Raw genomic sequence first — 16198 nt, 5'->3', positions numbered from 1 at the left:
TATAAAACTGTAAACTATACGAGACGCCCCTGCGCAAGCGAGAACCAATAAAAAATATAAACACACTTCAAAATCATGCGTGACAAACACTTCACTCTAGTCTGGGAACGTTCAATAAATAAAATTTATGTGACAAAAAAACATTGCTTGCAAGCGACGACCTACGAATAAAAAAAGAGAAGATTCCGATAAAAATACTATGTTGAAATTAGGCACGCAGTATTCTTTTGCCGACTTCTTTCTCAGATAAATGTAATAACCTATTATTATTCATTCTAACTTGATTGAAATCGCATTATAAAAATTTCTGAAAATATTATAAAAAATGACTTTATAGGCGGTGCCGCCGCTACGGCGGCACTCGAGTAATACGGGAAACTTCTAATGCCGCCGATATGGCGGCACTCGAGTGTTAAGGGTTAAAACAATCCGATAATTAAAATTTTTTTGAAAATGATTTTCTTACTTTTTGGACTTTCTCGCATTGATCATTTCTTTTGGAGGGGCTCTTAAAAAACGATAAATCAGGGGGTTCCACTGTAAACACTTTTCAGCAGGCCGTAGGGGATGCAAAATTTAATTCAAAAGAGGAAAGGTATTTTTTTGCTATTTATTGAACGACCTCGGTAAATCGAAAGGCAACTGTATTCAGAAAATCGTATAGAAATCCACGTCTCTATGTTTATTTTCCTAAATTTTCAGACAGGGCCCAGTACTAATATATTTAGATGAGATTTAGTTAGAGGATTATTACAAAGCCTACAAAACTTGGAGTTAATTCTTATAATAATTGATTAATACATCTAACTAAAACATCAAAAAGTCAATCACATTGCTAATAATTAAGGACTACTGGATCGGTGTATACTGTAAATTGTTTCACCGATCATGCATATTTACAAATCATACCTGTACGATGTGATTCATCATCGGTTGATAAAAATATAGCTTCATGAAATGTTAAAGAATTTTTCATCCAACCGCCTATTAATTTATAAGGTGAGAAGTCTTATATAAAATTAATAACCCGTAGCTATTCTTAGAATGTGATATTTTTCGAAGTATCCGTTGAATAAAGACACCGGCGCAAACAACACACTGCGTAATTGTAATTTAGTTTTAGAACTGTCATCGGAATCACAGATGGAATCTATGCAACACTGATATAATATGCCCTGCAATATTATTAGTTGATGAATTTAGGTACGAGACGATCCGGTCCGCCGGACAACTGATTGACGAGACATCTGGATACAGCTACAGATGAATGAAATGCTCGCAGTGAGTAGACAGGTAAGCCTAATACATAATAAAGAGTATCTACATTTAATAGAATGTATAATAAAGACGTTCTCCTGAGTTCTCGCAGATTTTAATGCTTTATGTGATGTAATGTATGCAGTTTCCCGTATCACACTTCACTGTGAAATGTTGTATTGGAAATATATGGTCCATTCTCTTTGGGTCGTACAGTACTGAGATAAAATTCATGTCTAAATAAAACACGGTTCTTGTCAGGGTTTACAGGAAGCCAGCGGCAAACCAATTTTGAAAATAGCTATACTGGATTATTTGTTAGGTTAGGTTTCCATTCTTGAAGGAACATTGTCTACAATGGTCCATGAACAATGTGTAAATTTTCATCTCTTTCCGATAAGAAAGCTCACGGTGAACTGTTACGGTGAAAAGTAATATATACAATTTACATATTGTAACCATCTGGTGCTTGGTATATTTTTATATCGGGTCAAGGAATTATTACGCCTAACAATATTTGACACCGCCAAATTGTCTTTGACTGATGAATATTCATACCTATTCTTAATACTTGCGATAATTAAAAATTGTACAGTATCATGTAACCGTAATAGGTTATTTTTAAATTGATAAGGATACATATTTCTTCCCTTTCGAAGTGTACGGTATGTTTGTTCACTAATTTAAGAAAGTAAAATTAATTATTTTGACTTGTCGCCATTTTACCAAAATTTGTTAACACAAAGAAATAGGCATTTATCACCAGATAACTTGTATTAGTTTTGAATGACTCAAAGTAACATGAGATGTTTATAGAAAAGTATAATCTGTAGGTAGATGTAGCTAAATTTAAATGGATATAAGGCAGTATGTGTGATTACAATTATTTTTTTGGAACCTTCATATTTGGTGAACAAAGACTTACATAGTTATCAGTTTATTTATTGTTATTGTTTTAGTTATCCAATATTATGAACTATGATAAAAAATAGTTCATATAAAAGTGTAGGGGGGAATCAAACCCTTCAAATTGAATATTTTGAATTAGAATAGAATATTTTTTTTGAAAATAGAATACAGTCGAACTTGGTTATTACGATCACAGAAATAGCGAGATCTCGGAGGTAATGAGGAAACATTCGTTGATATTTTAGTTTATGATTTTCTCCATACATTTATTCACTTTTATAACGAGCTACTTCTCGGGTATACTGAGCAAAACTGTTAATGTGTCGATCATTTAAAAACAACATTTTCTACCCTAAGGAATAAAATCTTACCGGGCAGTTAACTATACCGATGTCGCCGGGATCAGATTACATTTATGACACTAGTTAAGTGTCTAAGTACCTAATTGGTGTTTTCGCCAACAACATTGAAAAAGCTTCCACGCATATGGTTGAAATTGCATGTAAAAAATCGAAGCTTTGTGAAGTCAGTAGGTACCTACCAGCGCCGGCGGCTCAGCACCTCATTACAATAAACAACTTCTTTACACTTTCTTCACAAAAAGAATGTGGCGCGAAAAATGTTATATAACGAGTAATGCTTATAACAAACAAATTCAGTCGGTCCCCTCTTCCTCGTAATAACCAAGTTCGACTATATTTATGAATAACTTAATGCACCTTACTGACAACTTTACTCATTTTAACAGCTGTTATGTTAAGTTTGTGTGTTGAATTTGGTTTCTTGTCACTTGATTACGTAGAATTTAGCTAATAAGAAGTTGAATTTATTTCCCAATGGAAATATCTCTGAAATTAATTCAAAACAAATACAGTTTGACTATCGATTTGCCAGGGCGGACGGGGTAATCTATTTCTCTGTAAATCTAAAATTTCAATAAAAATATTCATAGCTCCACAATTTATCATAATAGTCTTCCTCAATTTCATTGCATGTGTTGTGCGTTTACACATTACATTCACATAAAAATGTAATAATACCAGTGGATCACTTAGCACCTTTTAGTGAGTATACTTGGCGAAGGGTAGACGTAGGCTGTTAAGATCTGACATAAATAGTGCACACTAAACTTTGTCAGTAATACGTATTTGTTTTCATTGAAATAAGACTACAATTTACAGATGGTATTGGTTAGTTTTTAAAATTCAATTGAACCCTGCGAAAACCAAGCCATAATAGATAATAGTTAAAAAATACCCGTCTATCTATAAAATACCTATATCATACACAACTTTGGATATTTTATAGATAGAATAATATTTTTAATCTATTATAGTTTGGTTTAGTCAGGATTTAATGAATTAAAAAAAATGAACCAACAATATGTGTAATAAAAAACAAATAAATATGAATGAAAAAGTGTGCACAATTTTGTCATATCGCCCAAAGAATACCAAAAGTATTATGATTTGCTTTAGGCAGGGTTTGACTAGACTGATTTTTAAAAACTGATCAACAACATCTGTAAATTGTAGTCTTAGTTAAATAAAAACAAATACGTATGACTAACAAAGTTTAATGTGCACTATTTATGGTGGATCTTAACAGCCTACCTCCACCCTTTGCCACTGATATCAACCATGAACCCTTAGTAGACATAGGGTTTATTTTTCTTCACTTTAAACATTTAGACTCTACAAAGGTTCAGTTCAACATCTTTGTATAGTAATAATTTATCATTTCTTCCATCACATATTGGGGATTTAATGTTTTTTTAAGCCCCAGTAAATTGAGAGTCAATTGTAAGGTACTCACTCGGTGTCATTACAGAAAAAAACGAACAACTACATAATAATATAATATAGAGAAAATATAAAACTAGTAGAAATAGAGAAATTTATTTTATTGTTTTCTGTAATCGTATATAACTCGACCGTGTCTACATAAATTGGTTTCAATACAAATTATTGGTAATAATCAATTTCTATTACAATAATATTTAATTAAACTTTTGTTAGTTTATTCTTATTTGGCAGTTAAACAGTGCATGGGTATATTATTAATTAAGTTAATTCGTTTATGGCAACTAATAAACATTTAATAATTTGAAAATTACTTTTAATTATTATATTCCAATGATTACACATACAGAATAATTTTATATTATAAATATTACACAATAAATTGTTAGTATACTATAATAAATTCTGTTTATTATCACTTTCATTTCTATTATATTATTGACAGTGGTCTCACTTTCGCTTTATTCAAAAAAGTAAATAGTTTTTTTTAAACAATTGAGGAGATAGGTAGAAGAGGGGTCGAATAAATATTTTGATGCCGTCTTGTTTATGACATATCGATATTATAATACATCTATAAGACGTTTCAGCATGTTACATTTTAATCAGCGGCAAATGAAATGATTTTTGGTGACATAGTATAGGAGTCGAGCGGCAGATGTATTCTAACGTAACCCTTAACCCTGAAATCATTAAAAGTCATTAATTATCTCAGGTATGAAACATAAAAAATAATGCCTCCGCCGGTTGCGTTAAGATTAACTAGAATTTTTGGGTACTATCTCATCACCGCTCAACATATTTTCCACAACTTAGAATGGAAATGTACCTTGTGGGATTATATTTTATTTTTAAATATTATATGCGACGTCAGCTTTGTTTCCAATGGCATAACACGATGACTCAAACAAAATGGCAGATTGCTTAAATAAACAGATATTTCTTGGTTAAAACCATCTTTGTCGGATAGTCGAAAGGTGTGACTTCGCACGATGGGTAAAATACGGGTACTGACTCAAAGATTCGCCTAATGCCGTACTACCAGTTATTTTAGAAAACCGTCTTGCGCACAGAATGATACATAACACGAGGTTCTTATCTCGGATTAAGAAAATAACATTACGGTTATGGTGTACTCTTTCTATCCATTTCCTCAATTATTATAATCCTATAATAGGTAGGTATCTGGTAAAAAAAACCATACCGTTTATTTTACTTACATTGGACAATAATTTATGAAAAGATATGATTAATAATAGGTATTATACATTAGATTTCTTTATATTGTCAAACCAAAGATATATTGTACAATAGGGCCTAGCCGGCTGGTTAGCTCTGCAATCTGCAGCCACCCTTCACCATACAATCGTGAACTTTTGGTTTGACTAAGATATTATTAATAATATTGAAATAATAATTACTCCATTGTTATTTTAAAAGAATATATGAGGCAAATTATCACGTTCCATTACTATGGAATAGTTTCTTTGAATATGTAACATTGCAAAGTGAAGCCGAATTTCATAGGTTAATCAAGTATAAATAACTAAAGCAAACTTGTTAGAAATAATAAGTTGCAAATCCATTTAAATAAGATTTAATCCACCATTATACTTATATGCATCCCACAAAGAGATATTATTTGCCTAAACGTGTTATATTTGTCAAAAAACCCGCCCATTCCAAAAACTAAAGCTATCTATTTAATGAATAATGAAATTTGTAAAATGAGTTTCCAAACTTCTTACTAAAGACAAAATTCTATTAAAAATATGAAATATACTGCAGTATATACCTATTTACGGTAGGTAGTCTTAGTTTCAAAGCGAGAACAATTCATTTTTGCATGCACAACCCTTGTAGATTCCGTTAAATTAACAGATGTTTTTCTATGCTGAAATTCTACATACTAAATTATTGTTTGCAAAAGAATTTAAACCCGATTCCATGAATCGATAATGCTGAAAACGCTAAAATCTACAATTTTAATTTTGGGACAAACCGTCCTACGACTGCGTCAATGCACGGTAAAAGTTACCACGGTTTCAATCAATCTTATTTGTTACAGCATAGAATGGCAATTGGGTGTTGTTGTGAAACTACTCGACAGTACTGAGTGCGGTGGTTATAAGTATCTACTTATCTTAATACAAACTGTTACGAAACAGTATGAATGGATATATAACACCACCCCTGCGTGTCTCGCTGGATTAATAACTAGTTATACAAGTCTCATAAAAAAATAAACGTGAAACATTTTTGCTATTCCATGATTGCAGACATGAAATTATTCAGAGCCGCATATCTTAACGTTCAAATAAATGAAACGGTTAGATGTGTCGGCTATCGATTTGTTTTTTTTAATATTACTATGCCTTAGATACTTATATTGTGTGTGCCGATGAATTGTGATCCTGGTTCAGTACCTACTTTTGAATACCGAAGATAATGGTAAAACAAGTACAAATAGATATCTCTTCACAGAATGGTGTAGCATTAAATCATCCACGGTATTTAGTGGTCTATTATCTAATTCACTTGGTGTTCTTGGACTCGACGATGATTTCGTCTCCGGAGCGGATGTTGTAGGAGTAGAGCTGTTTGTGGGGGAACTTCATCTCCTCGGGGCCCTGGAAGTCTCGCAGGTCCTGGTCGACGTAGAATAGTCGCATCTTATTGGCCGGGAATCCCGCCATCCTCTCCAGCTTCTGCTTTAAGTCGACCACCGTCCTGGAACATCATATTATACAATCTTAAGAAAAAACCAGTACATACCTAACTTTCATACATAGTTCTGATCTCCAACACATTATATCAGGATTCTTAATTTATTATAAAATCAAGATGACGTGTACACAAAGCTCACCCTGCCATTGCCATGAAAATGTAATGCTGTAACATGATTTTCTTTACATTTTAAAGAATGATGGAACGATATAGTATTACATAATATTAAGTATTTCTTATTTATTTTTTTTAAACATATTGTAAACATTACAAATTATAAGTTTAAGACGTTCACAACATGACATGAAACATTATTATAAAGAAGAAAAGTAATAGAAACTATAAAAATGAAAATATAAAAAGAGAACATAATATGAACATACAAAAGCAGTGAAAATACAATATCTATAGAAGTTCAAATAAGTACACCGAGTTTACTAAAGATACCCTATTTTAAGAATTTATAAAATAGCGTCCACCTAAACTCACCTCACGCAATTGGAATATATCAACACCTGAAGCAATTTGGTTGAACATAGTTATCGCCCTCCCAATTGGCATTACCAGTGGCAGGTTGGTTCTGCATCTTGGGAGAATAAACAATTGATGCTCTCTATTTCTAAGATAGTTATCAGGGACACACAGGTCAACACTGCCCAGAATGGCAGAGTTCTCATTTATACCTCGTATAAGTCGAAAAAAATACGTAGGTAAATAAAGACCTCTTCTAAATTGTAGACTGCAGTATGTAAGCATACCTAAGAGAAAGTCAGTTGGATACCTAGTATGGGTTGGGTAAGAAAAGACTATGTGACATCCCGTAAGCATAGGCAAACCATGCGCTGCTTATGGATGGCAAATAAATAAAAGAAAGAGAATGATTCTATATTTAGGTTTCGTAAAAAGGAGCTATTTTCGCCTATGGCACTGACACAATATGTCAGAAGTTGAATGATTTACATTGCATTAAATTTGTATATTTCCGATACAAAACTGAAAAGAAATAATAAAATGCAGTACTCGATTTTAGTAGATACTGAATTTGAGACTAAACATAAAAGCGTACACTTTGCTTATGAACATCACTAGGATCATTATTGAGAATCGAACCCAGGACTTTGCAAACTTATAATCAGATGTCAGATATAATTGTACTATGTGAGTGTCATGTTTGGTCCGACCTCAGTTATACCGGTCGGTTATTGCGAGGGAAAATTTCTTAGCTTTCAAAAAGTTAATATATTATATCAGAATAGGAATCACACACATCAACCGAGATCTTAAGAAGTTGATCTTGGGATACTCCCAGCACAACTTTGAAAGGCGCGTAACGCTTGTTACGTCATGCTATACGCCCGCATAAAGGTTGTGGAGATGTGATGGGTGGTGAAGGGAAAAGCAAGACAGTCTTCTGTGTCGTAGTACTTAAAATTAAATGCCAGCTGTTCTAAGTGAAAGGTCTAAAATACCCGCATACAGAGGTTCAAGGTCAACCGATGCTTGAGATAAACGGTGGGGGAGTCAGTAAAAAATGATGAGGGAACAGATGATGTCTCGGAAAAGCCTAAGCACTGTCTTCTTCTTCTCATGATTGCTTGGATTCTGAAAACCTGGTACCTATCTAGTTACCACTGACATGGACAGTCATAGAGAGGTAAGAATGAATAATGATAAAATCATGGCATTGTACCTGTAAACATCGACGGTGCGAACTTCGCTGACGTCTCCAAATGTAAAGGTAACTTTGACTCTCTTCTCTGGCCGAAGGTCTACATTCACCAAAGGATCCAGTTTTCCGTGGACGGCTAATAGTTCCGAGTATCTGAAATTGAAAATATTTACATTACTGAGAGAATAGGTATTAAATAGAAGACTTTGGACTATAACCAGAGGGATTCATGTGAACTTTTTGTATTACAACACTTGAAAGCGATTACTACTTTCAGTTCGGTTCAGCGATAAAAAAAACTTTTTTTTTTCACAATAAGTATTTTTGTTTAGAAAATTTTCTTTCATTGTTAATTTTTTTAATAAATTATTTTTAACGAATTATTGACAAGATTTAAGAATGTAAGATTCTTTTATTGAACATATAATTTGAAAACAACAAACTAAAGAAACCCTATTTTAAGAATTTATAAAACAACGTCCACCTAAACTCATTCTTACGTAGGTGGAATATATCAACACCCGAAGCAATTTCGTTGAACATAGTTATCGCCCTCCCAATTGGCATTACCAGTGGCAGGTTGGTTCTGCACCTTGGAAGAATAAACAACTGATGGTCTCTATTTCTAAGATAGTTATCAGGGACACACAGGTCAACACTGCCCAGAATGGCAGAGTTCTCATTTATACCTCGTATAAGTCGAAAAAAATAAGTAGCTGAATAAAGATTTATCCTAATTTGCAGACGTATGTAAGCATGCCTAATTGAAAGTCAGTTGGATAAAGCCACGGATAGTATCCATACAACCTCAAGTAAAGGAGTCTCAAGAATTTTTCTGTACCCTCTCCACCATAAGGCTATACTTTAACTGATGCGGTGCCCAAACAATAGACCCACTCTCAAGTCTGCTTCGAACTAAAGAAATAAATAAAAGTTTTAATACCATAACATCTGAATAGACCCGGGAAGTACGCATGACGAAGCCCAACATTTTACGCGCCTTGTTACAAATGGTAACTATATGGCTAATGTCAGTTTACTCTCAAACGTTATGCCAAGATCCCTTACAGATGATATTCGTGACAGAACTCTGCCATGCATCGAGTATTGGAAAAACAACACTTTTGAGGCTCTGGTGAACGATAAAAGATTGCATTTATCAATATTGAATTCTAGTTTGTTACGCCTGCCCCAATTTAATATATTATCTATATCAAGTTGGAGCTGACGACAATCGTCCAAGGTGACAACTTCCAAAAACAGTTTCAAGTCATCAGCGAACAACAAAAACATAGCATTTTTTTTATTACCAATGCTACCTATGTCATTTATAAAAATCGTGAACAGCAACGGCCCTAAGTTTGAGCCCTGGGGGACACCAGAAAATGTGTAAAAAGTCTGTGACTGATAAAGGCCGTACGATACGTATTGTTGACGGTTCCTAAAATAACTTAAAAAAAAAAACGAATAGTTTCAAAAATCGATCCGACAATGCAATAAGTTGGAGTTTTTCCATCAGGATGTCATGATCGACTTTGTCAAATGCTTTCGAGAAGTCATTGTAAGAACAGTCAACCTGGTGGCCTCTATCCAGTGCCGATGACACAAATGTCATATCGTGCACGTCTTGAATTAATAATTTGCTATGTAGGTACTCAATATGTTTTTTTCTTAAGGTGATTCATCAGTGAAACGGCAAATAATTTTCAACCATAGGCGCGACGAAATTTTGCACTCGCTCCCATTCGGAGAGAGAATGTAGAGCTGGAACACGTCATTTTGCTTCGTGATGGCGACGGCCGTAATAATTCTTAAATCGTGTAAAGATGACTTAAAACGTTACCCGTTTACTTTAAAAAGAAAACATGTCAATGAATATATTATTATTGTTACTGATAACACAATAAACAGAACATTAAATGGACACATGTTGGATTTATAAGACAAATTATATTTGGTTTGACATGCCTGATTTGCACCCGCGACCCGCAATCCGCGCATCGCCTAGCAACGATCTTTTTAGACCGTGTCTCAACCGAGGTATGACCTTAAGTAAATATATAAGTACATTGAGATTTTTTCTTAGTGTGACTTTTAACAAGTAAATCCCACGTGACAAGGATAAAACATGCTACAAATGAATCTGCAGTGCGAAATGACTTACAGGTAATCAATTTAATCGTTAGTTTTAGTAACCCATTTCCAGCTTAATTTTCATATATAAAAAGCTACATCTGCGTAGATTTTTCTTTCAAAATTTTTGGTGTTATCGAAAGTAACATTCCAATGATTTTGATAGATTATAATTGGTCACAGGGTCTACTATCATCTCTAGTGTTAGCTACCTTGAGACTGGAGCCTGCAACGGTGATTCAGGATATCTTAGAACCCCGTACATTATCATTTTTCCATACGTGTTACTTTAAATTGTTCAAGTTTCTCAAAATGGATAGAGAAATTATTACTCTATTCACTATTGAGATCGTAGGACGTTCGATCTGGCTGCTAATAAATAATAAAAATCTGTCAGGGCCGAATTGGACACGATGTAAATAATAATAATGATGTTAGGGATGTTATGCCGAATAACAGTTATTTATGAAGTTAACAAAAAATTATGTATCTTCAGCGTCCCGAAAATGTGTCAGCAAGAATTATTTCGTGACAAAATTACTATTTTTTACTCCCACATTTACTCCTCACGTAAGTTACAAATTGTCAATAACGCCCATTTGGCTTAGCATAGGCAATATATTTCATAATTTCATTTTTTCCGACCATGTCCGATCCTAATAGGATCATAATATGGACCTCCACGGAGAGGAGGTTTGTATTGACAGATTTTGTTTTTACGAGAAATGGATGTCAGCCACTTGCTCAACCTATTAGATCCATACTCTGACTCATACACAAATTGAAAAACACTATATGTACTTGCTAGACCCAGGATTCGAACCTGGGACCCACGACTAGTAACAAGATTTGAAAAACGACAGGACTAAATTAACAATGTTATATTACTATTATGATTTAATTTATTGATAATTTCTGTGTCAAATCAGTTATTTTTTTATCGATATAAAATAAATTACGAGCGAACTCCTGAGCGAAGCAGAATGGAGTTGAGAGATTGGCAGTTTTTTTAAACGGGGAATGGTTGTTAGCCATTCGTCCGATATCCTGCACCCTTGCTCTCGATCAACCGCACATTGAAATAACAGCATGTTTTCGTTGCCGACCGCGGGATTATACCCGCGAAACACGGGTTCATTGAAGAGTATTTTACAAACTATACCAGGTGTGCAAAAAAGAATAAATTAAGTGTAAATTCCGTTTTCATGAAAACTGTTTGGTAAAATTACATTTAAAGATTTCTTGCAGGCATACGTATACACATGCATCAGATACGACAACTAATTCTCTGCTCCGAAATATTGTTGAACTCGATACCTATACGTATGTATGAGTTATTATTATGTACACTTACGTGAGTTGAGTTTAGGTAAGGGATGTTTTATAAAGTCACTTTAGTGTACTATATTGTACATGGCCCCCAGATCCTGAAGCGGCCCCCCAGGCCAAGATGTTTGGCGGCCCCCCTACCCATCGCTAAAGATAAGGGCAGTGTGATGTTTTACATTAGTGTTATAATAGTCATTGTCATGTCAGGTCAGGTCAAAATAAAATTTTACACTTAAATTGTCGTTTAATTATATCAATCATTATAATATTACACTTAATTGCATCGCAATCATTTTAAATGGTACTATACGTTAAGTAAAATAGCGCCGCAGGCGACTTTTTTTTCAATATTACAGTTAATCTGTGGTGTATGGTTATCTTACTTAACTGGTCGAATCACCACGCCGGGCCCCCTTTAAGCCTGGGCCCCCAGGCTAGAGCACTGTCAGCCCCCCTTTGTGGGGGCCATGATATTGTAAGTAGGTACGTGTACATACATAGAAAGATAAAGTTTGTACTTTTTATGACGCTCTCTCTGTGTTCACTTTGTCACGTTACTTTCTGTTCTCTGTGTTCACTTTGTCACGTTAGCTCAAGTTTAAAAAAATGCATCGCAATTTAAATAGGTACTATATTATGCATTAGAATCGGGTATGGGTAAGATGACATTTTTCCCAAGCATTTATCAAACAAGCATCGTGTAATAGCCTATGTAGGTACAATTATTCGCTTGTCCTCATCAATTCATATTAAATTATTATTTATCGATTCGGTTTAGCTACGAATGCAGATCTGATCAAATTTAATGTAGGTACCTAATACCGATAATTATTTATTTTTCATGCTTAACAGATGAATTTAGAGTGGGAAGTAAAAATTAGACAGGTACATATTCATTTTTAACTTTCTTTTATATACATTAATATCCGCGATTTTAAATTGCAAAATAATTCGTTCCTATGATACCATTTCTGAATAAAATAATGTATAATTTAGTAGGTATATATTATTATGTATTGTTTTTATAGTTAGTTATTACGTTATTAGTGTTTGAATCATTTCGCTTATATTGTATAGAGCCCGTTATAGGGGTTGAAAAACAAAGAAGGTCAGCAACAGATTCCTGTAAAATGTCTGGAAGCGTAATTATGTAATGACGTTGGCGAAAAGATAATGCAATAGTGTCATTAATCGTTGTTCATAATATTATAATGATGGCATAAGTAACGTGACGGCGGAGATAAAAAAATCATTCGAAAGCGGCAAATATCCACCGAGAGCAAACGTATTATATAGCAAACGTATTATATAACATCGCATTATTATATAAAATACAAGAAAATAATTTAATAATAATTCAAAAAACATCGTCCCATCGCGTGCGCGTCAGGGGAATGTCATGGCGGACACAGTGACCGGAAGCGGACATTGGCGGGAAATACTAATAATTACTCGATTGCATAAGTTCGAATTACCGTCATTCTGCACAGAGCGGGAAAATAAACCAACACAATACGACAGAAGATGGATCATTATAATTAGGAACAGTAACAACACGGTCAGCCGATATATTGCAGACTATGGAGGTAAAAAATTATCTTATACAAATCGGGGACCACAGAATTAATAATTGTTCCCTCGGACAAACCCTTAATTGTATACTTAGACCATCCGCTGACAAAGAAACTAAAATCTGACGAATTGGTTGGTGATGGAGCTCATAAACTGGCCAGTGACTGATGCTTCTCAAACGGCGCTACTGAAACCTAATAATCTCATAACCTCAGGGCTTGAAATGGACCGGAACGCACCGGAGCGCTGTTCCTGTTCGTGAAATCGGTAAAATTATCGCTCCGTCTCGTGGAATAAATAATTTGACCGTCTGAGCTGGATAGGCCATAATATAATAGAAAATCTAACACACTTAATTTTATGAAAAAAAAAAAACACATGAACTTTGATAACTTTACTATGTAAAAATCTTCAGAAAACTGTCGAGCGCTCCGGTTCGCAATTTTTTTCATTTCGAGCGCTGCATAACCTCAAGCTTTTTCCGTAATATCTTTACGGGAATATTCTGGCAACCTGTAATTATACAGGCAGGAGTATTTCTCAACATCTGCCACATATTTTAAATTAAAAATCGGTTCGCTCATCTTTAACTTTTGACGTCTTGACTTGTTATTGCTTGTTTAGTTCAGTTCAGTGTTACCAATTTAAGTAAGGTAAGAAAATATGATTTTTCATCGAATCTAGTGTTTTCTGGGTGACTGGAAACTGAGAGACTGGGAGACTAGCATGTGTCGCGTCTCTTCGGTTTCGATCGCGGACTTTTGAAACTGAGAGATTCCAGTCTTGTCGTCAGCGAGCCGCCATTGAAATACATTAGCTAGATACTAGAGTATCAATCTCATCTTTTTTGAGTATTCACGTGAGCGGATAGCCTTATCTGGAGTTGGAAACTCGATAAGTATATATAAGATTACATATTATTACCCTTAAATCTCTTATATAACTCACAAATTTCTTATCTAAATGGTACTCTGTTCATATTTTAATACTTGCACTCCTTAATTGTCTACCATTTGAATTGGACACATTTGAACACAAGTTGATAATTTCAGATATATGCCACGTGTAGAATCATGTGTCCTATTTATACATTCCGGTGGTTTTCTCGATATTTAAAAAAAACCATGACTCCATCCAAACTACCTACTACATAAAGTAATCAGGCATCTCGAGTCTATGGGTTTCGTAGGTGCAAGTAGACGGTGACTGAATATGGATAGCAAATGAAAATACCTGTCTGGTCTGTCGCTCTCGGGCCTCTCCATGTAGTATCTGATGAACGCCCTCTCGGCGTCCTCCCTCTCCTCGGCGCCGAGTCTGCCTCCGCCGTTGAGGGTCTCCACGGCGGGCAATCTGGCCACCAGCAGCTGCCTCCGCTCGTGCTCCGTCGATTCGCATCTCTCCCACAACGGCCAGCCCTAGAATAAAACATACAAACAACATAATAATACATCAATAAGGGATGCAACGTGAAGTATACTAATAATTATGCTAGGAGATTTAAAAAAAATATATTTCTCGCAGTTTTGTTTCCGTAGGGCGCGCACAGTTTAAAAAGTATCATGGCGGCTGTGATAAACGATAGACGCGAGCCTTCTCTGATCCGTTCCCGTGAAAATAAGATGATCAACCGAAGTAAAGTGTGTTAGAAGTATAAATTAACACTTACATTCATCTCACTATCCTTTTCAGAGATAAGGAAGTACTTACCACCATTATCTATGTCTTTTAACGGAATGAATAAGCCGTCCACACGGTATTTTGCAATGTATTAATTAAATGCAACGAATAAACCCCGTATTGTCATGGTTAGTCCAGAGACTCTCCGGAGACTCAAGAGGTTTCCAAACTCAATAAGGATGTGAGCTACCTTCATAAATTGAAATAGTCTGGTGAGCTACTTATACATATTCCATCTGTATAAATTTTTATCATCGTCCTTTACCCGCTTTATCCTACCATACATAATATTATTACATTACTTAAAATAAATTAAGACATCGGACTTCAATTAAATTTATAAAATACGTATTTTAATTATTTATTTATAAACAAAATAACAATTGAAAAATCTTGAAATAAGTGTGAGTAAAAGTACAAATAATTAGTGGAAAGAATGGCATTCACTTTCCTCCACAATTTTTTCAATTCTCGGTGAGTACCTTGTACCTTGTCACTCCCATCCGAATGCAATTATCAAGATGTACATCCAGTGGCGGCTCGACGACTTTCTTGGTGGTGGGGTTTAGCCATTAATTATTATTAAATATACATACCTACCTATTTTCTACTATGTACCAATCTACTTATAATAATATGATGTTATGAATGAGAAAATGAGTACTTTTTCAGAATAAATAATATGATATTCAAAGTCGTTACTTAATCACATCCAAAAAGCGTACTTAAAAATATTAACTGAATAATAATAATTAGATACTATTACATATATAGATTTACCATTATCAATTTCAAGCAACGCCAAACAGCGAGCGTTTTTAATCACTAATGGGTCATTTGATTCGTTCCCTAGTATACGTATACTAACGCTAATGCATTCACATCCTTTGTATAAGTAACGAGATTTCTACTGCGGCGACGGGATAGGTCTGAGTGGTCAGAAAAAAATAGACGAAATAGCTTTCTTAATTTGTACATATGTAGTCACCGTGAAATAGGGCGTATTTAATTTAATTTATTATTTTAATACCGCGTAATCATCATTATGTTATTACATAATTTACAATCATTGCGTTATTTATTTATAAGTACAATAATAATAAATATCTCTATAAATTTG

General features: G+C 34.4%; 1 protein-coding gene across 1 annotated transcript in view; it reads right to left on the bottom strand.

Annotated features, from left to right (window-relative positions):
* Window positions 1–4838: 4838 nt before the first annotated feature.
* Window positions 4839–16198, bottom strand: part of mlt (tubulin folding cofactor E like protein mlt) — a 121267-nt gene continuing 109907 nt past the window's right edge. Inside the window, exons 5-7 of the mRNA XM_085949211.1 lie at window positions 14632–14816; window positions 8386–8517; window positions 4839–6698 (exon numbers count right to left, since the gene is read on the bottom strand). Of these exons, the coding sequence (XP_085805337.1) occupies window positions 6503–6698; window positions 8386–8517; window positions 14632–14816 (513 nt within the window). The 3' untranslated portion in view covers window positions 4839–6502. The remainder of the gene's footprint in view (window positions 6699–8385; window positions 8518–14631; window positions 14817–16198) is intronic.

This window comes from Rhyacophila brunnea, unplaced genomic scaffold (assembly GCF_057557595.1).
Source record: "Rhyacophila brunnea isolate RB1 unplaced genomic scaffold, BYU_Rbru_1.0 scaffold_21, whole genome shotgun sequence".
Classification (NCBI taxonomy): domain Eukaryota; kingdom Metazoa; phylum Arthropoda; class Insecta; order Trichoptera; family Rhyacophilidae; genus Rhyacophila; species Rhyacophila brunnea.
The sequence above is the reverse complement of the archived record's forward strand: the minus strand, read 5'-3'. Positions and strand labels throughout refer to the sequence as shown.